At 44.8% G+C, this 18,686-nt stretch overlaps 1 protein-coding gene across 31 annotated transcripts in view; it reads left to right on the top strand.

Annotated features, from left to right (window-relative positions):
- LOC110536022 (AP2-associated protein kinase 1) overlaps positions 1–18,686 on the top strand; it is a 51,652-nt gene that overhangs the window by 21,984 nt on the left and 10,982 nt on the right. For 7 of the 31 annotated variants that reach the window (XR_016484595.1, XM_021621520.3, XM_021621517.3 and 4 more), the window contains exons 3-15: positions 1,263–1,371; positions 1,499–1,641; positions 2,410–2,531; positions 2,699–2,780; positions 2,927–3,059; positions 4,730–4,833; positions 5,400–5,479; positions 5,576–5,730; positions 6,128–6,297; positions 7,475–7,668; positions 7,960–8,147; positions 8,264–8,359; positions 17,061–17,126. Coding sequence is in view for 29 of the 31 variants with exons in the window: in XM_021621520.3 (XP_021477195.3) it covers positions 1,263–1,371; positions 1,499–1,641; positions 2,410–2,531; positions 2,699–2,780; positions 2,927–3,059; positions 4,730–4,833; positions 5,400–5,479; positions 5,576–5,730; positions 6,128–6,297; positions 7,475–7,668; positions 7,960–8,147; positions 8,264–8,359; positions 17,061–17,126 (1,642 nt within the window). In the remaining 2 variants the exon portion in view is untranslated. Of the gene's footprint in view, positions 1–1,262; positions 1,372–1,498; positions 1,642–2,409; positions 2,532–2,698; positions 2,781–2,926; positions 3,060–4,729; positions 4,834–5,399; positions 5,480–5,575; positions 5,731–6,127; positions 6,298–7,474; positions 7,669–7,959; positions 8,148–8,263; positions 8,360–8,792; positions 8,889–16,755; positions 16,861–17,057; positions 17,127–18,686 lie in introns of all 31 variants that reach the window. The other 24 variants (XM_090190629.1, XM_090190625.1, XM_090190623.1 and 21 more) reach the window with 5 other exon arrangements.

Raw genomic sequence — 18,686 nt, 5'->3', positions numbered from 1 at the left:
CATGCAGATAAACTCCCCCAACCCCTTGGGCCTCAGTTCCCTAACTGGAGGCCATGCTGTAAGATAACCAGCCCCTGCAGCTACACCCTGGGGGGGCGTAATTGGTACAGGATGGCTGTCGTTATTGGGTCGTTCCACGAAATTGGGTGCCTTTTGCCTCCCTTTGATCTTTTAAGTACACATTATGCACCAATATTTATTTTTTAAAAAGCCTGTCATATTAAATGAAGTGCACTATAATATAGACCACATGAAGAATTCAATACATCAGATTTTTTTTTTAATGAATAATGGCTTGCTAAAGTGCCAAAATTCAGCATTTTGACATGTCCCTCCATCAACACTGTCACTTCTAGGAAGATTTCAACTCACTTAATCCCAAAATGTCTCCATGTTTCACCATTGTAAAGGCCTATTTATTTTTGCTGCTTTGACAGTCATTTCTGTAGGTTATTATTGCTATTAATGTGATTGGTGATACATTTACGTATGTCCCTCATTTTAAGGCCAACCCTGTTATGCAAACAATTTATTCCTTTAAAATAATGGACCATTATTTGACTCACAGCAGGTGACATTGTTTGCGGCCTTTTCCACCATGAACAGCATGGTGGAAAAGGAAGTAAGTCTTGTGTATAATTCCTAATTTTATGAACACCATGTGGTCCCATTCTCTTCACCACATGAGGAGTAATGGCCGATCTTAAACCTAAACTGTGTTATTGTCAACCCTGTTAGAGGCCCAACGGTAACTTTATCCATTTGATATTATATGGGAGTTTATTTGTACAAGGGATACTTGATCAATGAGAACATTTGTGATTCATCTCAAACATGCTTTTAAATAATAGTTGTGGTTACATAAGTGTCCGTAACCGTTTTGACAGTGTGGTACAACTGCAGATAAAATGCTCTTAGTTTATAGGATTTTAATACCCGAGACTGGACAATCTGTTTTTCCGTAAACTCAACATATCCTCCATGCAACTGAAATGTTGAAAGAAGATATATTTTAAAGTGAATTTCCTAAACATTTGCATGTCCAAAAGGCACCCATTTTGTGGAACAACCCTATTACTTCCAGCCTTTTGGCAGATCCTCATAGTCAGCAAGCAGAAGCAGAATACACTTGGGCAATCCAAAAAACAAACAAAGATCACCATTGTTATGGCAGCCTGTTTGGAACTTGAAAGCAAACCAGAGACCTATGAGGTTCTTTATATTCTTTGTAATATTAACCAATTGTGTGTGTGCATGTGCAGAGGGACCTTGTGGGCCACAGGAACATTGTGGGGTTCCTGGACTCCAGTATAACTGCAGTGGGATCAGGAGATGTCTGGGAGGTCCTCATCCTCATGGACTTCTGTCGTGGTAATTCTGCCCCTCTTTCCTTATCAATCACTTTCGTAGTTTCATTCGTGTACAAACATCATACCATTACAGGAGCGTATCTACTTAGTTTCCAAACCCATTGTAAGCCCTCCCTGGTTTGTTACAGGCGGTCAGGTGGTGAACCTGATGAACCAGCGTTTGCAAACAGGCTTCACTGAGGCAGAAGTGCTGCAGATCTTCTGTGACACCTGCGAGGCTGTGGCCCGCCTCCACCAGTGCAAGACGCCAATCATCCATCGAGATCTCAAGGCACGAGCACTTGTCTTCACACACACACACACACACCCTCAGAGTCGACACCCTACTCACACTTGTCCTCTATCTGTTTGTCTTTAATACATGTCCAAGCTGCAAATGTGTGTTGCAGCATGAGAAGTGAACCATGAAGTGTATAAATATGTTACACACCATTCAAAGAGCAACTCAGGAGTCACCTGTCTCAGGAGTCCCCTGTCTCAGGAGTCACCTGTCTCAGGAGTCACCTGTCTCAGGAGTCACCTGTCTCAGGAGTCCCCTGTCTCAGGAGTCCCCTGTCTCAGGAGTCCCCTGTCTCAGGAGTCACCTGTCTCAGGAGTCACCTGTCTCAGGAGTCACCTGTCTCAGGAGTCACCTGTCTCAGGAGTCACCTGTCTCAGGAGTCACCTGTCTCAGGAGTCCCCTGTCTCAGGAGTCCCCTGTCTCAGGAGTCCCCTGTCTCAGGAGTCCCCTGTCTCAGGAGTCACCTGTCTCAGGAGTCACCTGTCTCAGGAGTCCCCTGTCTCAGGAGTCCCCTGTCTCAGGAGTCCCCTGTCTCAGGAGTCACCTGTCTCAGGAGTCCCCTGTCTCAGGAGTCCCCTGTCTCAGGAGTCCCCTGTCTCAGGAGTCACCTGTCTCAGGAGTCACCTGTCTCAGGAGTCACCTGTCTCAGGAGTCACCTGTCTCAGGAGTCACCTGTCTCAGGAGTCCCCTGTCTCAGGAGTCCCCTGTCTCAGGAGTCACCTGTCTCAGGAGTCATCTGTGTGTCGATCTCCTCTGCAGGTGGAGAATATCCTGCTCCATGACCGGGGACACTACGTGCTGTGTGACTTTGGTAGCGCCACCAACCGCTTCCAGGACCCTCAGACAGAGGGCGTTCCACTGGTGGAGGAGGAAATCAAGAAGTGAGTGATTCTGAAGAGCTTCACCTCAGCTAGAACACTGAACTCATGGGTGTGGTTTGATAGTTTTAGTCTAGTGAACCAACAAGTACAACAGGTTGGGATGTTGTGGATTTACTGTGCCCTTTCAAGTCCTTTCGTAAATGAGTGTGTTCCCTTCCCGTCTTAAGGTACACTACTCTGTCATACAGAGCCCCAGAGATGATCAACCTTTACAATGGCATGGTCATCACTACAAAGGCAGACATCTGGGTGAGTTGGCATACTGCTGAATCGATATTGGAGATTATGACTGGTTTCTCTCCACCAGAGTTATGTACAGTGTAACTGACTTGCTGGGTTGCAAGATTTTTGAGGTAAAACAAGGTGTGCTGATGTCCACTGTGCTGTCTCTACAGGCTATGGGCTGCCTACTGTATAAACTGTGCTACTTCACCCTGCCATTTGGGGAGAGCCAGGTGGCCATCTGTGACGGCAGCTTCACTATACCAGACAACTCCCGCTATTCCCCGGACATGCACTGCCTCATCAGTGAGTAGCCATCCTCCCTGTCAACTCCTACTGACTGGTCCATGCATTTGTATGTAAGAGAGTTGTCTTTCTGGCTCTGTCTTTCTCTCTGTGCCCCTTCTCGATTACACAGTGCAAGTCCTTTAGAGAAATATGCAGTGCATTCAGAAAGTATTCAGACCCCCTGACTTTTTTCATGTTTTGTCGTTATAGTTTTTCTCCCCTCGTCAATCTACACACTAGCCCATAATGACGAAGCAAAAACACATTTTGAGACATCTTTGCTAATTTATTCAAAATAAAATAACCTGAAATGTCACATTTACATAAGTATTCAGACCTTTACTCAGTACTTTGTTGAATCACCTTTGGCAGCGATTACAGCCTCAAGACTTCTTGGGTATGACGCTACAAGCCCGGCACACCTGTATTTGGGAGTTTCTCTCATTATTCTCAGCAGATTCTCTGAAGCTTTGTCAGGTTGGATGGGGAGCGTCGCTGCACAGCTATTTTCAGGTCTCTCAATAGATGTTAGATTGGGTTCAAGTCCGGGCTCTGGCTGGGCCACTCAAGGACATTCAGAGACTTGTCCCAAAGCCACTCCTGCGTTGTCTTGACTGTGTGCTTAGGGTCGTTGTCCTGTTGGAGGTGAATCTTCGCCCCAGTCTGAGGTCCTGAGGTCCTCTGTACTTTGCTCCTTTCATCTTTCCCTCGATTCTGACTAGTCTCCCAGTCAGTATGTTGCCACCACCATACTTCACCGTAGGGATGGTGCCAGGTTTCTTCCAGATGTGACGCTTTGCATTCAGGCCAAAGTGTTCATTCTTTGTTTCATCAGACCAGAGAATCTTGTTTCTCATGGTCTGAGAGTCCTTTAGGTGCCTTTTGGCAAACTTTAAGCGGGATGTAATGTGCCTTGTACTGAGTGGCTGCTTCTGTCTGGCCACTCTACCATAAAGGCTTGATTGGTGGAGTGCTGCAGCGATGGTTGTCCTTCTGGAAGGTTCTCCCATCTCCAAGGAGGAGCTCTGTCAGAGTGACCATTGGGTTCTTGGTCACCTTCCTGACCAAGGCCCTTCTCCTCCGATTGCTGAGATTGGCCGGGCGGCCAGCTCTATGAAGAGTCTTGGTGGTTCCAAACATCTTCAATTTAAGGATGATGGAGGCCACTGTGTTCTTGGGGAGCTTCAATGCTGCAGAAATGTTTTGGTACCCTTCCCCAGATCTGTGCCTCGATACAATCCTGTCTCGGAACTCATGGCTTGGTTTTTGCTTTGACATGCACTGACAACTGTGGGACCTTTATTTTGACAGGTGTGTGCCTTTCCAAATCATGTCGAACCAATTGAAGTTACTACATGTGGACTCCAATCACGTTGTAGAAACATCTTAAGGATGATCAATGGAAACAAGATGCACCTAAGCTCAATTTCGCGTCACTTGGCAAAGGGTCTGAAAACTAATGTAAATAAACTATTTCTGTTTTTATATTTAATAAATGTGCACATTTCTCTAAAAATCTGTTTTTGCTTTGTCATTATTGGTTATTGTGAGTAGATTTGGGGGTGTTATTTAATCAATTAATCAAGGCTGTAACGTAATCAAATGTGTAAAAGTCAAAGGGTCTGAATATTTTTCGAATGCACTGTGTCAGTATCATAATTACAACCACGTTTTCTTCCATTCATCAGGATACATGCTAGAGCCTGACCCAGAGCTGAGACCAGATATCTACCAAGTGTCCCACTTCTCCTTCAGGCTGGCCGGGATAGAATGCCCCATCCGGAACGTACATGTAAGTCACCTCACCCTCAGTAACGACAACAGGACTAGAACATCTCCCCGGAGACGAAGGTTACAACCAAATAATTCAAAGAGCGAAAATGGAGAGGAACTTTTAACTTTATTTGAATTGTTACCTTGCCCTCCAAAATGCCAGATGTAATGTTATTTCATTTCAAATGTAATAAGCTTCCACATTTTACTAAAGTTTTATTCATGTCTAATCTTTTTGGAAAGCAACATAAGTCTAGGGAAAATAAGTCTAGGATGGGGGAACAAGGAGCTTTGTGGTTGTTGCCAGTTGGCTGCCCTCCATCTCCCAGGCCCCTTTGCTTTGCATTGAAGGAGCAATGTCAGCACTCAAATCATCTGACACAGCACATTTCAGACGTCATTCCCAGTGGACATTCAAGGCCGATTCATGGAATCTTTAACTGATCATGACATTGCTGCAGTCATGTCATGCAGAAGTTATAATGATAAAGGAAAACCATTACACTAGAAATCGGAGTGAAGCTGATTGATTAAAATTGAGTAGCATATATAAGCATACTACTGAAACTCTTTTCACTTTCACAGAACTCTCCTATTCCTACAAAACTCCCTGAACCAATCAGAGCCAGTGACGCTGTGGCCAAAAAGAGTCAATCCAAAGCCAGGTAAGTGAGGGGCTTGAGAAACGGGGCTTTTTTATAGTTACAGATGTAAAGCTCCGGCAAAGGATAATCTGGCCTGCCCTTCCTCTCCCCTCCCAGGCTCTCAGATCCTGTCCCCACAATGGAGACGTCCATCACGCCCCGTTCACGCCCCAAAGCTGGAGGGGCCCAGTCCATAGGCATCCTGCCCATCCAGCCGGCCCTCACCCCACGCAAGAGACCCAACATGGCTGCAGGAGGGCCCCAGCCCATAGGTACGCATTAACTACCCTCTGTACCTGCTTTGTTTCTCAGTCACAGCTTGAACCACAACGACCTGATGATGTGGTGAGCAGAGAGGTGAGGCCTGCTAGCAGAGGAAGTCTCTTATCCTGTAACAAAACACTCACCAAGATAGACATCCTGTATTGAGCTTGATGTATTGAACTGTTCCAAGTGTTTGGCTGACATAACATGGCCTTGTAATCCCAGTGGTTCAATTTGTCCGTCCGGACAAGGCTTTAATAGTCTATTAATGTGAGCCCCTGTAGTCTCTCTGAGCCCTTCTGTCTATCTGCTTGTATAGAGACAGATAGTAGCTGCAAGCTTGTCTGCTTTAGTCAATTGTTATGTCACCCTTACAAGACGAGCATCGTTTCCCCTGTACTACAGGTGTTTTAGGCACCGCCCAGCCTGCAGTTGCTGTCCAATTAGTCCAGCAGGCCACACCCCCACTGGCTCAGGCCCCTTCGCAGCCCATTGCCACGCCCCAGCATCAGCAGGGTCTCTTCATGAAGCAGCAGGCTGCAGCCTTCTTCAGCCCACAGCAGCAGACCAACCAGGTGGGCATATTACTTTGTGTTTGGGCTTCTTAACATATCAGAGTATCTTTTTACCATTTGCCAATAATATTAAGTCATTTGTTTTTTATGAATCCGTTTATTGCCTTCTAACTTATGATATTTCTATGGAGTGCACATTTAGCAGGACCTCTAAATGACCTTGTGGTTTTGAATGAAATTGAATCCAACTGAATAACTTTATTGACTTTCCAGGAACTCCCATCTAATCTGTTCATTAAAATACACTGACATGTCATGTTTAACAAAAATCCAACTGCAAAAATGACAACTTTCATGAAAAACACAGAACAGAATACTATGCCTCCCATGCCGATCTTCCAGGGCTCTGTGGCTGTGCAGCCCAAAGCTAATCCTGTGGCTGCAGTTGCTCCCCTGCAAAAGCAGCCAGCTGGCCCTGCGGCAGACCTCCCCCCTCCCCCCAATCAGCAGCACCCCCTCAGCAGCCACAGGACATGCACTTGACTGACTCTGAGCCCACAGTAACCCCCCTCCCCTCTGGCAGTCTGCTGCCTTGTGGGACAGGGAAGGCTAACAGGCCCCTCCCTTCTGGCAGCCTGCTGCCTTGTGGGACAGGGAGGGATAACAGGCCCCTCCCCTCTGGCAGCCTGCTGGTCTGTAGGACAGGGAGGGCTAACATGCCCCTCCCCTCTGGCAGCCTGCTGCCTTGTGGGACAGGGAGGGCTAACAGGCCCCTCTCCTCTGGCAGCCTGCTGGTCTGTAGGACAGGCCCTGACTCTCTGTCTGGGGCCTTAGAATCTAGCTAATCACCTAACACTGAAGACAGCCATTTAATGCTTTGCATAGTGATCTTTGCATAGTGATCAAATAGGATTCAGAAGCTGTCTAGCTGCTTTTCCTTTCACTGTAGTTATAATGTTTAAAGTTGTCATGAAACGTCTGTCACTGGAACCTGTCAACACTCAGTTCTGTCTCCTTTAGAATGTGTTGTTCTAAATCCAATATGAATCAATAACATCCTGAATACCATCCTTTGGTATTTTTCCACTAATTAACCATGTCTTTTCACTAACCAATAGAATAGCTAATCAACTTGAATCAGCCTGTAATTTTCTTCCTTCTCTCACTGATATTGATATTTGGTGTGATATTTTTCTTATCTCCATATTAAACCCTTTCTCTCGCTCTCTTCTCCCAGCATCTGGCTCCTGGACGTGGGCTCCACAAGGTTGGCACCCTGACACCCCCCTCCTCCCCAAAGATGCCCCCCCGAGGCAGTCACAGACGCATCCTGAGTGACGTCACCCACAGTGCTGTGTTTGGGGTCCCAATCAGCAAGTCAACCCAGCTACTGCAGGCGGCTGCAGCCGAGGCCAGCCTCAACAAGTCCAAGTGAGCTGAATTAACCCATCTCAATGAACTGAGGAATCAACTGTCCATTCATTAGAGAGAGAGAACAAACAAACACACAGGCATTCATTCAGAGAACCCTTTAAACACTCCCTTTTTATAGTTCAACACAGGAATAAACAGTCCTTTCAATCTACAAATAACTCAATAGTCTTTTTAATCACCCATATTTGTATGCATGTTTTATATTTGGCACATACTTGTTTGTACTTGAGATACATGAGATGGATGGTTTCCACTGCAACCTTTTGTGTTTTCCTGTGTGTGTTGTAGGTCAGCAAGCACCACCCCCTCTGGCTCCCCCTGCTCCTCCCAGCAGAGTGTGTACCAGCCAGGGGAGGGCGGTGCCCAGACAGCCCCCTCTGTACCCACTGGCAGCTGGAACCCTTTTGGTGATGACAACTTCTCCAAGCTCTCTGCAGAGGAGCTGCTCAACAAGGACTTTGCCAAGCTGGCCGAGAGTAAGACCACAAAGTCCAGTCTGTGTATAGACATCTACAAGCACAATGGATAGATGGTAGATGGGTAAATTATCAGAGGTGATGTTGTTTTCTAATTGTGTTTGTCTTTATGATAGCTACAACAGGGGAGAGGGCCAGCCTCTCCACAGAGAACCTCATCTCAGGGCTGCAGCCTGTCTCTGCTGCTGGGGCCACATGCAAGGCTTTCTCAGGTAAGACCCCACGTGTTCACCTTCCTCTCTCTCCCTGTGTCATACAGACGTCATTATCCCTCTCCCTCATCTCTACATATTTCCATGTGTAGTCCTTGTGATTTTATCTGCCGGCTTCTTCTCTGTAAATCTTTATTTTGAAGGCAGATGTTTCTCCAGCTCTGTAGAATTCTTTCATAGAGATATATCGGTCTGAGCTGTTAAGTGAACCTTTCCAACCTTACTATGAGACAATTTTCTGAGCCCAACCCAAACCCAATTACTGTTGTGTAATTTGTTCTCCTCAGCGCTGTTGTCCTCTTACATCTTGTTGACTTTCTATTAGATCAGTAACTGTCACAACCTGACCATCCCGTCTTCTCCAACATCTTTCCTCTCCCTATTCTCCTGCTTTCTCTCCTCCTTTCTCTCGTTCTCCCTGTGTAATGTTAAGCTGAGAGAACTGCGGACATCCTGGGTTTGGATGCAGGCTCAGCGATGTTGAGTGTCCCGGACCCCTTTAACGCCCTCTCTCTCTCTGACACCACAGGTAACGCCCTTTCCCAGCATGCAACATTGTTGTGGAATGGGTTAGAAGGTTTCACTTCTCAGTCCTGCCAGGATCCATACTTTACCATTAATCCTCCATCCAGTGTGTTTCAATTCCTGCACATAGATGTTCCGGAGACACTCATGTTGGTGGATTGTATGTGTCCTATATCTAATGTTTTTAAAGCCATTGTTTATAACATGAGTCTGGGGTGACATGGCTTTGCTCATTAGTCCTATTGTCCCTGTCCTGTTAGTGTCATTGATTCCCTTTCTGTTCCTATGAATAGAGACCTTAGCTGGATCGCCTCACACTTGTGGACCCGTGCCTCTGACTACTGTTGCCTGGTTACCTGAAGGACACATTCTCCTTTGTTAATCGGATTGCTGTTCCTCTGGAGGTGCCTGCTTTAGAATGCCTCTCACTGAGAACATTGGGAAAGTTCAGCATCACATCTGAGCTCTTATTTCAGTTGGTAGTTGATTGCTTTTCAAAATGGCTCTGGGGCAATACTCTGTCCTCAGTTTTTCTTAGCCCGGGCTAGGCTGTATTCCCTGTATGGCCCACATAATCGCTCCAATGACAGTCAGTGGATGCCAGTGTTGTCAGTTAGTGGGGACTGAGCTGAGGGGTTAAAAGGCTGCCTGCGGCTGTTACATAATCTGGGTGTGGTTAATCTTTCCTGTCCTCTCCCCACACACACAGTCTTCTACACAGGGCACAAACAGAGTGAGAGCACTGAGGATTTACTGGCACACAGCACTGGTAGAGCCCACAACAGGAACTGCACCCCTGCTGTTGGAAAAGCACTGCACAGTGTCTACAGGAGTTCATATAGCCACAGGCCAGATGTAAAGCCCTTTCAGAAGGGATGGCCATACTGTCTAGTCTAGTTATTCAATTCTCATATGAAATGTGAGAAGCGATTGGAAAGAGAACCCGTTTCCTCACAGGTCAGTGCATGCTGCTGTTATATGGTGCCGCAAGAGCAGTACACCAGAGCCATACAGCTACACCAAACAAAAATATATAAACACAACATGACACAATTTCAAAGATTTTACTGAGTTACAATTCAAATAATTAATTAGGCCCTAATCTATGGATTTCACATGACTGGGAATACAGATATGCATCTGTTGGTCACAGATAGGGCTGTTGCGGTGAGCGTATTACCGTCACACCGGCGGTCACGAGGCAGTCAAATTCCACATGACCATTTAGTCACGGAAATTAGGCTTCTACAAGCTCTGATGTTGCTGATGGTCATTAGTAGCCTACTAAACATGCTAACTGCCTGGTACTCAGCACTCTAGTGTCCCTCTAATCACTCTGACATCAATGAAAATGTATTTGAAAATCTAATCAAACTTTTCATGAGAGCCCATGAGCTAATTTTGCGCAACATTTCTATAGGCTAAGAAATTGCGGGAGATGTTGATGGCCTCTAATAATAAAACATGGATCCCATCAGCTTTCTATAGGCTAGGCCTACTGTATTTATTTCTCAACTTTCCTAATATTAGGCACATTGCTTATATTTACAACAGGAGTAATGCCTACCTGGCTGTAATTAAAATAAATCACGATGAAAAGCATCCTCCATTCGATATTTAAGTGCACAGATGACGTACAGTTGAAGTTGGAAGTTTACATACATCTTAGCCAACTACATTTAAACTCAGTTTTTCACAATTCCTGACATTTAATCTTAGTAAAAATTATATGTTTTAGGTCAGTTAGATCACCACTTTATTTTAAGAATGTGAAATGTCAGAATAATAATAGATTTATTTCAGCTTTTATTTCTTTCATCACATTCCCAGTGGGTCAGACGTTTACATACACTCAATTACAAATACAATTAGTATTTCGTAGCATTGCCTTTTAAATTGTTTAACTTGGGTCAAACCTTTTGTGGAGCCTTCCACAAGCTTCCCACAATAAGTTGGATTAATTTTGGCCCATTCCTCCTGACAGAGCTGGTGTAACTGAGTCAGGTTTGTAGGCCTCCTTGCTCGCACATGTTTTTTTCAGTTCTGCCCACAAATTTTCTGTAGGTTTGAGGTCAGGGCTTTGCGATGGCCACTCCAATACCTTGACTTTGTTGTCCTTAAGCCATTTTGCCACAACTTTGGAAGTATGCTTGGGGTCATTGTCCATTTGGAAGACCCATTTGCAACCAAGCTTTAACTTCCCTGACTGATGTCTTGAGATGTTGCTTCAATATATCCACACAATTTTCCTGCGGTCTTTCAGGTTATGTCGATATAGGACTCGTTTTACTGTGGATATAGATACTTTTGTACCTGTTTCCTCCAGCATCTTCACAAGGTCCTTTGCTGTTGTTCTGGGATTTTTTTGCACCACAGTAGTTAATCTCTAGGAGACAGAATGTGTCTCCTTCCTGAGCGGTATGACGCCTGCGTGGTCCCATGGTGTTTATACTTGCGTACTGTTGTTTGTTCAGATGAACGTGGTACCTTCAGGCATTTGTAAATTGCTCCCAAGGATGAACCAGACCTTTTGGAGGTCGACAATATTTTTTCAGATCTTGGCTGATTTCTTTTAATTTTCCCAAGATGTCAAGCAAAGATTGGTTTACTTTCGGCGCCGACAGAGATGGCCGCCTCTTAAATTGTTACCCCAGAAAATATTAGGTGTTATTACATACAGTCGGGAGGAACTATTGGATATAAGAGCAATGTCAACTCACCAACATTACAACCAGGAATACGACTTTCTCGAAGTGGATCCTCTGTTTGGTCCACCATCCAGGACAATGGATCGGATCCCAGCCGGCGACCCAAAACAACGGCGCCGCAGAAGGGGGCAGACAGAGCGGTCTTCTGGTCAGGCTCCGTAGACGGGCACATCGCGCACCGCTCCCGAGCATACTACTCGCCAGTGTCCAGTCTCTTGACAACAAGGTAGACGAAATCCGAGCAAGGTTTGCCTTCCAGAGACAGCAGAGATTGTAACGTTCTTTGTTTCACGGAAACATGGCTCACTCGGGATACGTCATCAGAGTCGGTACAGCCACCTGGCTTCCTCACACATCGCGCCGACAGAAACAAACATCTCTCTGGTAAGAAGAAGGGCGGGAGTGTATGCCTTATGATTAACGAGGCTTGGTGTGATTATAACAACATACAGGAACTCCAGTCCTTTTGTTCACCTGACCTAGAATTCCTTACAATCAAATGCCGACCGCATTATCTACCAAGAGAATTCTCTTCGATCATAATCACAGTTGTGTATATCTCGCCCCAATCAGACATAGACGGCCCTGAAATAACTTAATTTGACTCTATGTAAACTGGAAACCACACATCCTGAGGCTGCATTTATTATAGCTGGGGATTTTAACAAGGCTAATCTGAAAACAAGGCTCCCTAAATGTTATCAGCATATCGAATGCACGACCCAGGCTGGCAAAACCCTGGATCATTGTTATTCTAACTTCCACGACGCCTATAAAGCCCTCCCCCGCCCTTCTTTCAGAAAATCTGACCACTACTCAATTTTGTTGCTCCCAGCCTATTGACAGAAACTAAAACAGGAAGCGCTCATGCTCAGGTCTGTTCAACGCTGGTCCGAACACTCGGATTCCACGCTTCAAGATTGCTTCGATCACGTGGACTGGGATATGTTCTGCATAGCGTCAGATAATAACATTGATGAATACGCTGATTTGGTGAGCGAGTGTATTAGTAATTTTTTACTAATTTTCATCATAGGTACACTTCAACTATCACAGACAAAATAAAATAAAATTCCAGAAAATCACATTGTAGGGTTTTTAATGAATCTATTTGCAAATTATGTTGGAAAATAAGTATTTGGTCACCTACAAACAAGCAAAATTTCTGGTTCTCACAGACCTGTAACTTCTTCTTTAAGAGGCTCCTCTGTCCTCCACTCGTTACCTGTATTAATGGCACCTGTTTGAACTTGTTATCAGTATAAAAGACACCTGTCCACAACCTCAAACAGTCACACTCCAAACTCCACTATGGCCAAGACCAAAGAGCTGTCAAAGGACACCAGAAACAAAATTGTAGACCTGCACCAGGCTGGTCTGGAACATGCTGCTGTACACGTCGATCCAGAGCATCCCAAACACGCTCAATGGTTGACATGTCTAGTGAGAATGCAGACCATGGAAGAACTGGGACTTTTTCAGCTTCCAGGATTTGTGTACAGATCCATGCGACATGGGGCCATGCGTTATCATGCTTAAACATGAGGTGATGGTGGTGGATAAATGGAATGATATCTCTGTGTATTCAAATTGCCATCGATAAAATGCAATTGTGTTCGTTGTACATAGCTTATGCCTGCCCATACCATAACCCCGCCAACATCTGCCCGGTACAGTTGAAACCGGGATTAATCCGTGAAGAGCACACTTCTCCAGTGTGACAGTGGCCATTTGAAGGTGAGCATTTGCCCACTGAAGTTGGTTATGACACCGATCTGCAGTCAGGTCAAAACCCTGGTGAGGAAGATAAGCATGCTGATTAGCTTCCCTGAGACCCGTTTCTGACAGTTTGTGCAGAAATTCTTCAGTTGTGCAAACCCACAGTTGTAATTAACTAGTGATTATGTGAAGATTTATTGTTTTTTTTTATAAGATATGTTTAATGGTAGCTAGCAACTTATCTTGGCTCCTTGCAGCCACAAGGTCATTTTGATGCTGCACTCGCGTAACAGATGGTCAGCCTGTGGCTGGTTTCAGTCGGTCCCGCAGGGGAAGATGCTGGATGTGGAGATCCTGGGCTGGTGTAATTATACGTGGTCTGTGGTTTTGAGGACGGTTGGAGGTATTGCTAATTTCCCTAAAACAACATTGGCGGTATGGTAGAGAAATGAACATGCAACAGCTCTGGTGGACATTCCTGCAGTCAGTTGTGGCATTGTGCTGTGTGACCTTTTATTGTCCCCAGCAGAAGGTGCACCTGTGTAATGATCATGATGTTTAATCAGCTTCTTGATATGCCACACCTGTCAGGTGGATGGATTATCTTGGCAATGGAAAAATACTCACTAACAGGGATGTAAACAAATTTGTGCACAACATTGGAGCGAAATTAGCTTTTTGTGCATATGAAACATTTGTGATCTTTAATTTCAGCTCATGAAACATGGGACCAACACTTTACATGTTGCATTTATTATTTTGTTCAGCATAAATAAAGCTCTGGAGTTCAGACTTTGTGTCATAGCAGTTTATCATTGACCTGTGACCTATGACCTCTATCCCTTAGTAAAGGGGGCAAATGGGCAGCTATGCTGTGTCATATTCTGAGCCCCCTACCCCAGGTCCTCTGCCCCCTGTCTCTCCATAGCAGCCAGTGACCTGTAAGTATGTATGGAGTTTAGGTTTTGACCCAGAAGATACTTACTCACATGCATGCACCTGGTTTGCACTGTTTGGATGCACTAACCTGCTGGAGAGGCACATCCTGAAGGCAGTCCTCCTGATTTGTCTGTGGCACGGAGCTGGGACACCCAGCAAAGTTACTTATTAACAAGGATGCTGTCAGTCAGGTGTCTTAACAGTGCTGACTGATCCAACACTTGTTCAGTGATGAAAGTGGAGAAGAGACGTGTAAAGACGGTCAGTGATGTAGGCCTAGTCTGTGGAATGGTGCTATGGTAGCTAACCTTTTTTGTTGAGTGAGGCTGAAATTTTGCTCTTTAGTCCGTCAACTAATGAGTCAATAAAGATGAAATAATGACTAGCTGCTGTGTGTTTGTATTCGTCTCCACGTCGTTGGTTGGTGGGATGGAATGATGTGTTGGTGATTTAAGGCTAGCAGTCCTTTTGAAGGCATGCTGTTTTTCTCCAATACTTGTTTGACATGAATGGTATTTCCCGCCTGAAATTAACATGTCCTCTACTCAAGCATGGTCTGTGCACTCTGTCATCACCCTAGGGGTGATTGAGTTTTTCCTAACCTTCGAATGTGCCTGCTGAAGGAGTAAAGGAAAAGACCGGTGTCTTCATATCATTCCTCATGGCAAAATACCCAGCCAATAGAATGACTTTGCAAACGTTACCAACTAATTCTCACCTTGATAGTATAACGATCATGTTCTCATTTGTACTTAGATGAGCCTAGTGTACGTACAGTGCATTCGGAAAGTTTTCAGACCCCTTCACTTTTTCCACATTTTGTTATGTTACAGCCTTATTCTAAAATGGATTAAATAAAACATTTGCCTCATCAATCTTCACACAATACCCCATAATGACACAGTGAAAACAGGTTTTTAGAAAATTGCATCCATTTGCATCCTGTTTCCATTGATCGTCCTTGAGATGTTTCTACAACATGATTGGAGTCCACCTGTGGTAAATTCAATTGATTGGACATGATTTGGAAAGGCACACACCTGTGTATATAAGCACAGTTGACAGGACAGAGCAAAAACCAAGCCATGAGGTTGAAGGAATTATCCATAGAGCTCTGAGACAAGATTATGTAGAGGCACAGATCTGGGGAAGGGCACCAAAACATTTCTGCAGCATTGAAAGACCCCAAGAACACAGTGGCCTCCATCAATCTTAAATGGAAGAAATTTGGAGCCACCAAGACTCTTCCTAGATCTGTCCCTCTGGCCAAACTGAGCCATCGGAGGAGAAGGGCCTTGATCAGGGAGGTGACCAAGAACCCGATGGTTACACTGAGAGCTCCAGAGTTCCTCTGTGGAGATGGGAGAACCTTCCAGAAGAACAACCATTTCTGCACCAACCAGGTCTTTATGGTAAATTGGCCATATGGAAGCCACTCCTCAGTAAAAGGGACGTGACAGCCTACTTTTTAAAAAATTATGTATTTAACCTTTAACTAGGCAAGTCAGTTAAAAACAAATTCTTATTGTCAATGACTGCCTTCCCCAGCCAAACCCAGACGATGCTGGGCCAATTGTCCACCTCCCTATGGGACTCCCAATCATGGTGAGTTTTGATACAGCCTGGAATCAAACCAGGGTCTGTAGTGGCACCTCTAGCACTGAGATGCAGTGCCTTAGACCACTGCGCCACATGGGAGCCCACTTGGAGTTTGCCTACTTTGAGCCATGGTTTTGGCAGCATCATACTGTGGGGATGTTTTCAGGTGGCAGGGACTGGGAGACTAGTCAGGATTGAGGGAAAGATGAATGGACCAAAGTACAGAGATCCTTGATGAAAACATGCTCAGGACCTCAGACTGTGGCGAAGGTTCACCTTCCAACGGGACAATGATCTTATCCACACAGCCAAGACAACGCAGGAGTGGCTTTGGGAAAAGTCCTTGAGTGGCCCGGTCTTGAACCCGATCGAACATCTCTTTAGAGACCTGAAAATAGCTGTGCAGCGATGCTCCCCATCCAACCTGACAGAGCTTGGGAGGATCTGCAGAGAAGAATGGGAGAAGCTCCACAAATACAGGTGTGCCAAGCTTGTAGCGTCATACCCAAGAAGACTCGAGGCTGTAATCAAAGCCAAAAGTGCTTCAACAAAGTACTGACTAAAGGGTCTGAACACTTATGTAAATGTTATATTTCAGTTTATTTTTTTAAATAAATGTTCAAAAATGCCAAACAGTTTTTGCTTTTTCATTATGGGATATTGTGTGTAGATTTATGAGGGGAAAAAAATATTCAATCAATTTAGAATAAGGCTAACGTAACAATGTGGAATAAGTCAAGGGGTCTGAATACTTTCCGAATGCACTGCATCGTCCCTTGTCCTCAGTCCTACATCATCGTCTCCCTTTTTCTTTCCCTGCTCATCTTTTTCTAATGCACATTCTCTTCTCTCTTTCAATGCCTTCCTCCCTGTCCTCTCCTCTCGTCCCCCATGTCCCTCTCACAGAGAAGCTGATTGAGGGACTGAAGTCCCCTGAGACATCTCTGCTGTTCCCTGACCTTTTACCCCTGGCTGACCCCTTCAGCAGCTCTGCAGAGGGCAACAGCAATGGTAACAGGCTCTTCTGCCTGTCTGCATGCCTTCCTCTCCCCTTCCTGTATCCTCTCCACACATGAGAGATGTTTCAGGTTGTTTATGAACTGAAGTCCGTCTCATCTACCTTTATTCTCTGGAGCTGGGAGCTCTTTGGTTTCCTCTCTCTTCTCATTCATTTCCTTATCTGACCGTGTCTCCTCCTCTTTCATCAGCAGTGAAGGCTGAGATGTGTGTGGACTCTCTCATCCCGGGCCTGGATACAGTCTCAGCCAGCCTGCCAGGTTAGTGCCCTGTACTGTACCTTACTGTTCTTACCACACATTTGTGTCAGCCTTAAATAATATAGGCAATGTTATTACATTATCACTGGGCTTGCATTAATTAATATGACGTGTGGTGCCACAAGGTAATGAGTTATTGGGATAACACTAAGATTGCATGTTTTTTTTTCTGGTACCAACATTATACAGGGATATGATTCTTAGTTCAGGAGCTCTGTTGCTGTTTCCTTTGTGTTAACTATTGCTTGGTGTTGAAAGGACCAGGTAATTTATCAGTAACCTGCGCAAACATACCCTGCCAAGGATAGCTGACAGGTTTCCCTGCACCAAATTAATATTCCCTGTCGCCATTTCTTCAATACTGTCTGGAACGGTTGCGACAGTGAGTGTCTAGGTTTATTGCAATGATCCGTTGCCATGATGTACTCTTGAGGGCGAACAGGAAAACATTTGCAGTGCACTTTTAATTAGAATTGCTGATTCCGCTCCAGATAAACTTGAGCACAGTGTGAATATTTGTGTCATGACTGACATTCCCCAGTGAATGTAGGCTGGATCTGGGGGCAAGGCCGCTACTGCTGAGCGATAGAGCGTGTGAGTTTGACCTCTCAACATCACGCAGTAGGCAGTTTTTCCCTCCTCTCCCACCTTTTGGTAGTAGTGTCAATCTGCTCCTCTAGAGGGCACCAATGGTCCTGTCATTGGTCCAACTCCTACATACAGCAAAGTACCACTACTAGTCTGGGGTTTGATCAGGGGATATCTACTTTGAGGATGGACATACAGTACCAGTCAAAGGTTTGGAAGCACCTACTCATTCCAGGGTCTGTCTTGATTTTATGTTTGTACTATTTTCTACATTGTAGAATAATAGTGAAGGAATCAAATCTATGAAATAACACATGGAATCATGTAGTAACCAAAAAAGTGTTAAACGTATCAAAATATATTTGAGATTCTTCAAAGTAGCCACCCTTTACCGTGATAACAGCTTTGCACACTCTTGGCATTCTCTCAACCAACTTCATGAGGTAGTCACCTGGAATGCATTTCAATTAACAGGTGTGCCTTGTAAAAAGTTAATATGTGGACTATCATTCCTTCTTAATGTGTTTGAGCCAATCAGTTGTGTTGTGACAAGGTAGGGGTAATATACAGAAGATATTTGGTAAAATGTCAAATCCATATTATGGCAAGAACAGCTCAAATATGCAAAGAGAAATGACAGTCCATTATTTCAAGACATGGTCAGTCAATCTGGAAAATGTCAAGAACTTTTAAAGTTAATTCAAGTGCAGTCGCAAAAACCATCAAGCACTATGAATAAACTGGCGCTCATGAGGACCGCCACAGGAATGGAAGACAAGAGTTACCTCTACTGCAGAGGATAAGTTCATTAGAGTTTTAACAGAACCTCCGATAGCACCCAAATAAATGCTTCAGAGTTTAAGTAACAGACACATCTCAACATCAACTGTTCAGAGGAAACTGCGTGAATCAGGCCTTCATGGTCAAATTCCTGAAAAGAAACCACTACTAAAGGACACCAGTAATAAGAAG

The sequence above is a fragment of the Oncorhynchus mykiss genome, chromosome 11 (assembly GCF_057628025.1).
Source record: "Oncorhynchus mykiss isolate SJ-2025 chromosome 11, ASM5762802v1, whole genome shotgun sequence".
NCBI classification, from domain to species: Eukaryota; Metazoa; Chordata; class Actinopteri; order Salmoniformes; family Salmonidae; genus Oncorhynchus; species Oncorhynchus mykiss.
This window is presented reverse-complemented; position numbering and strand designations above follow the sequence as displayed.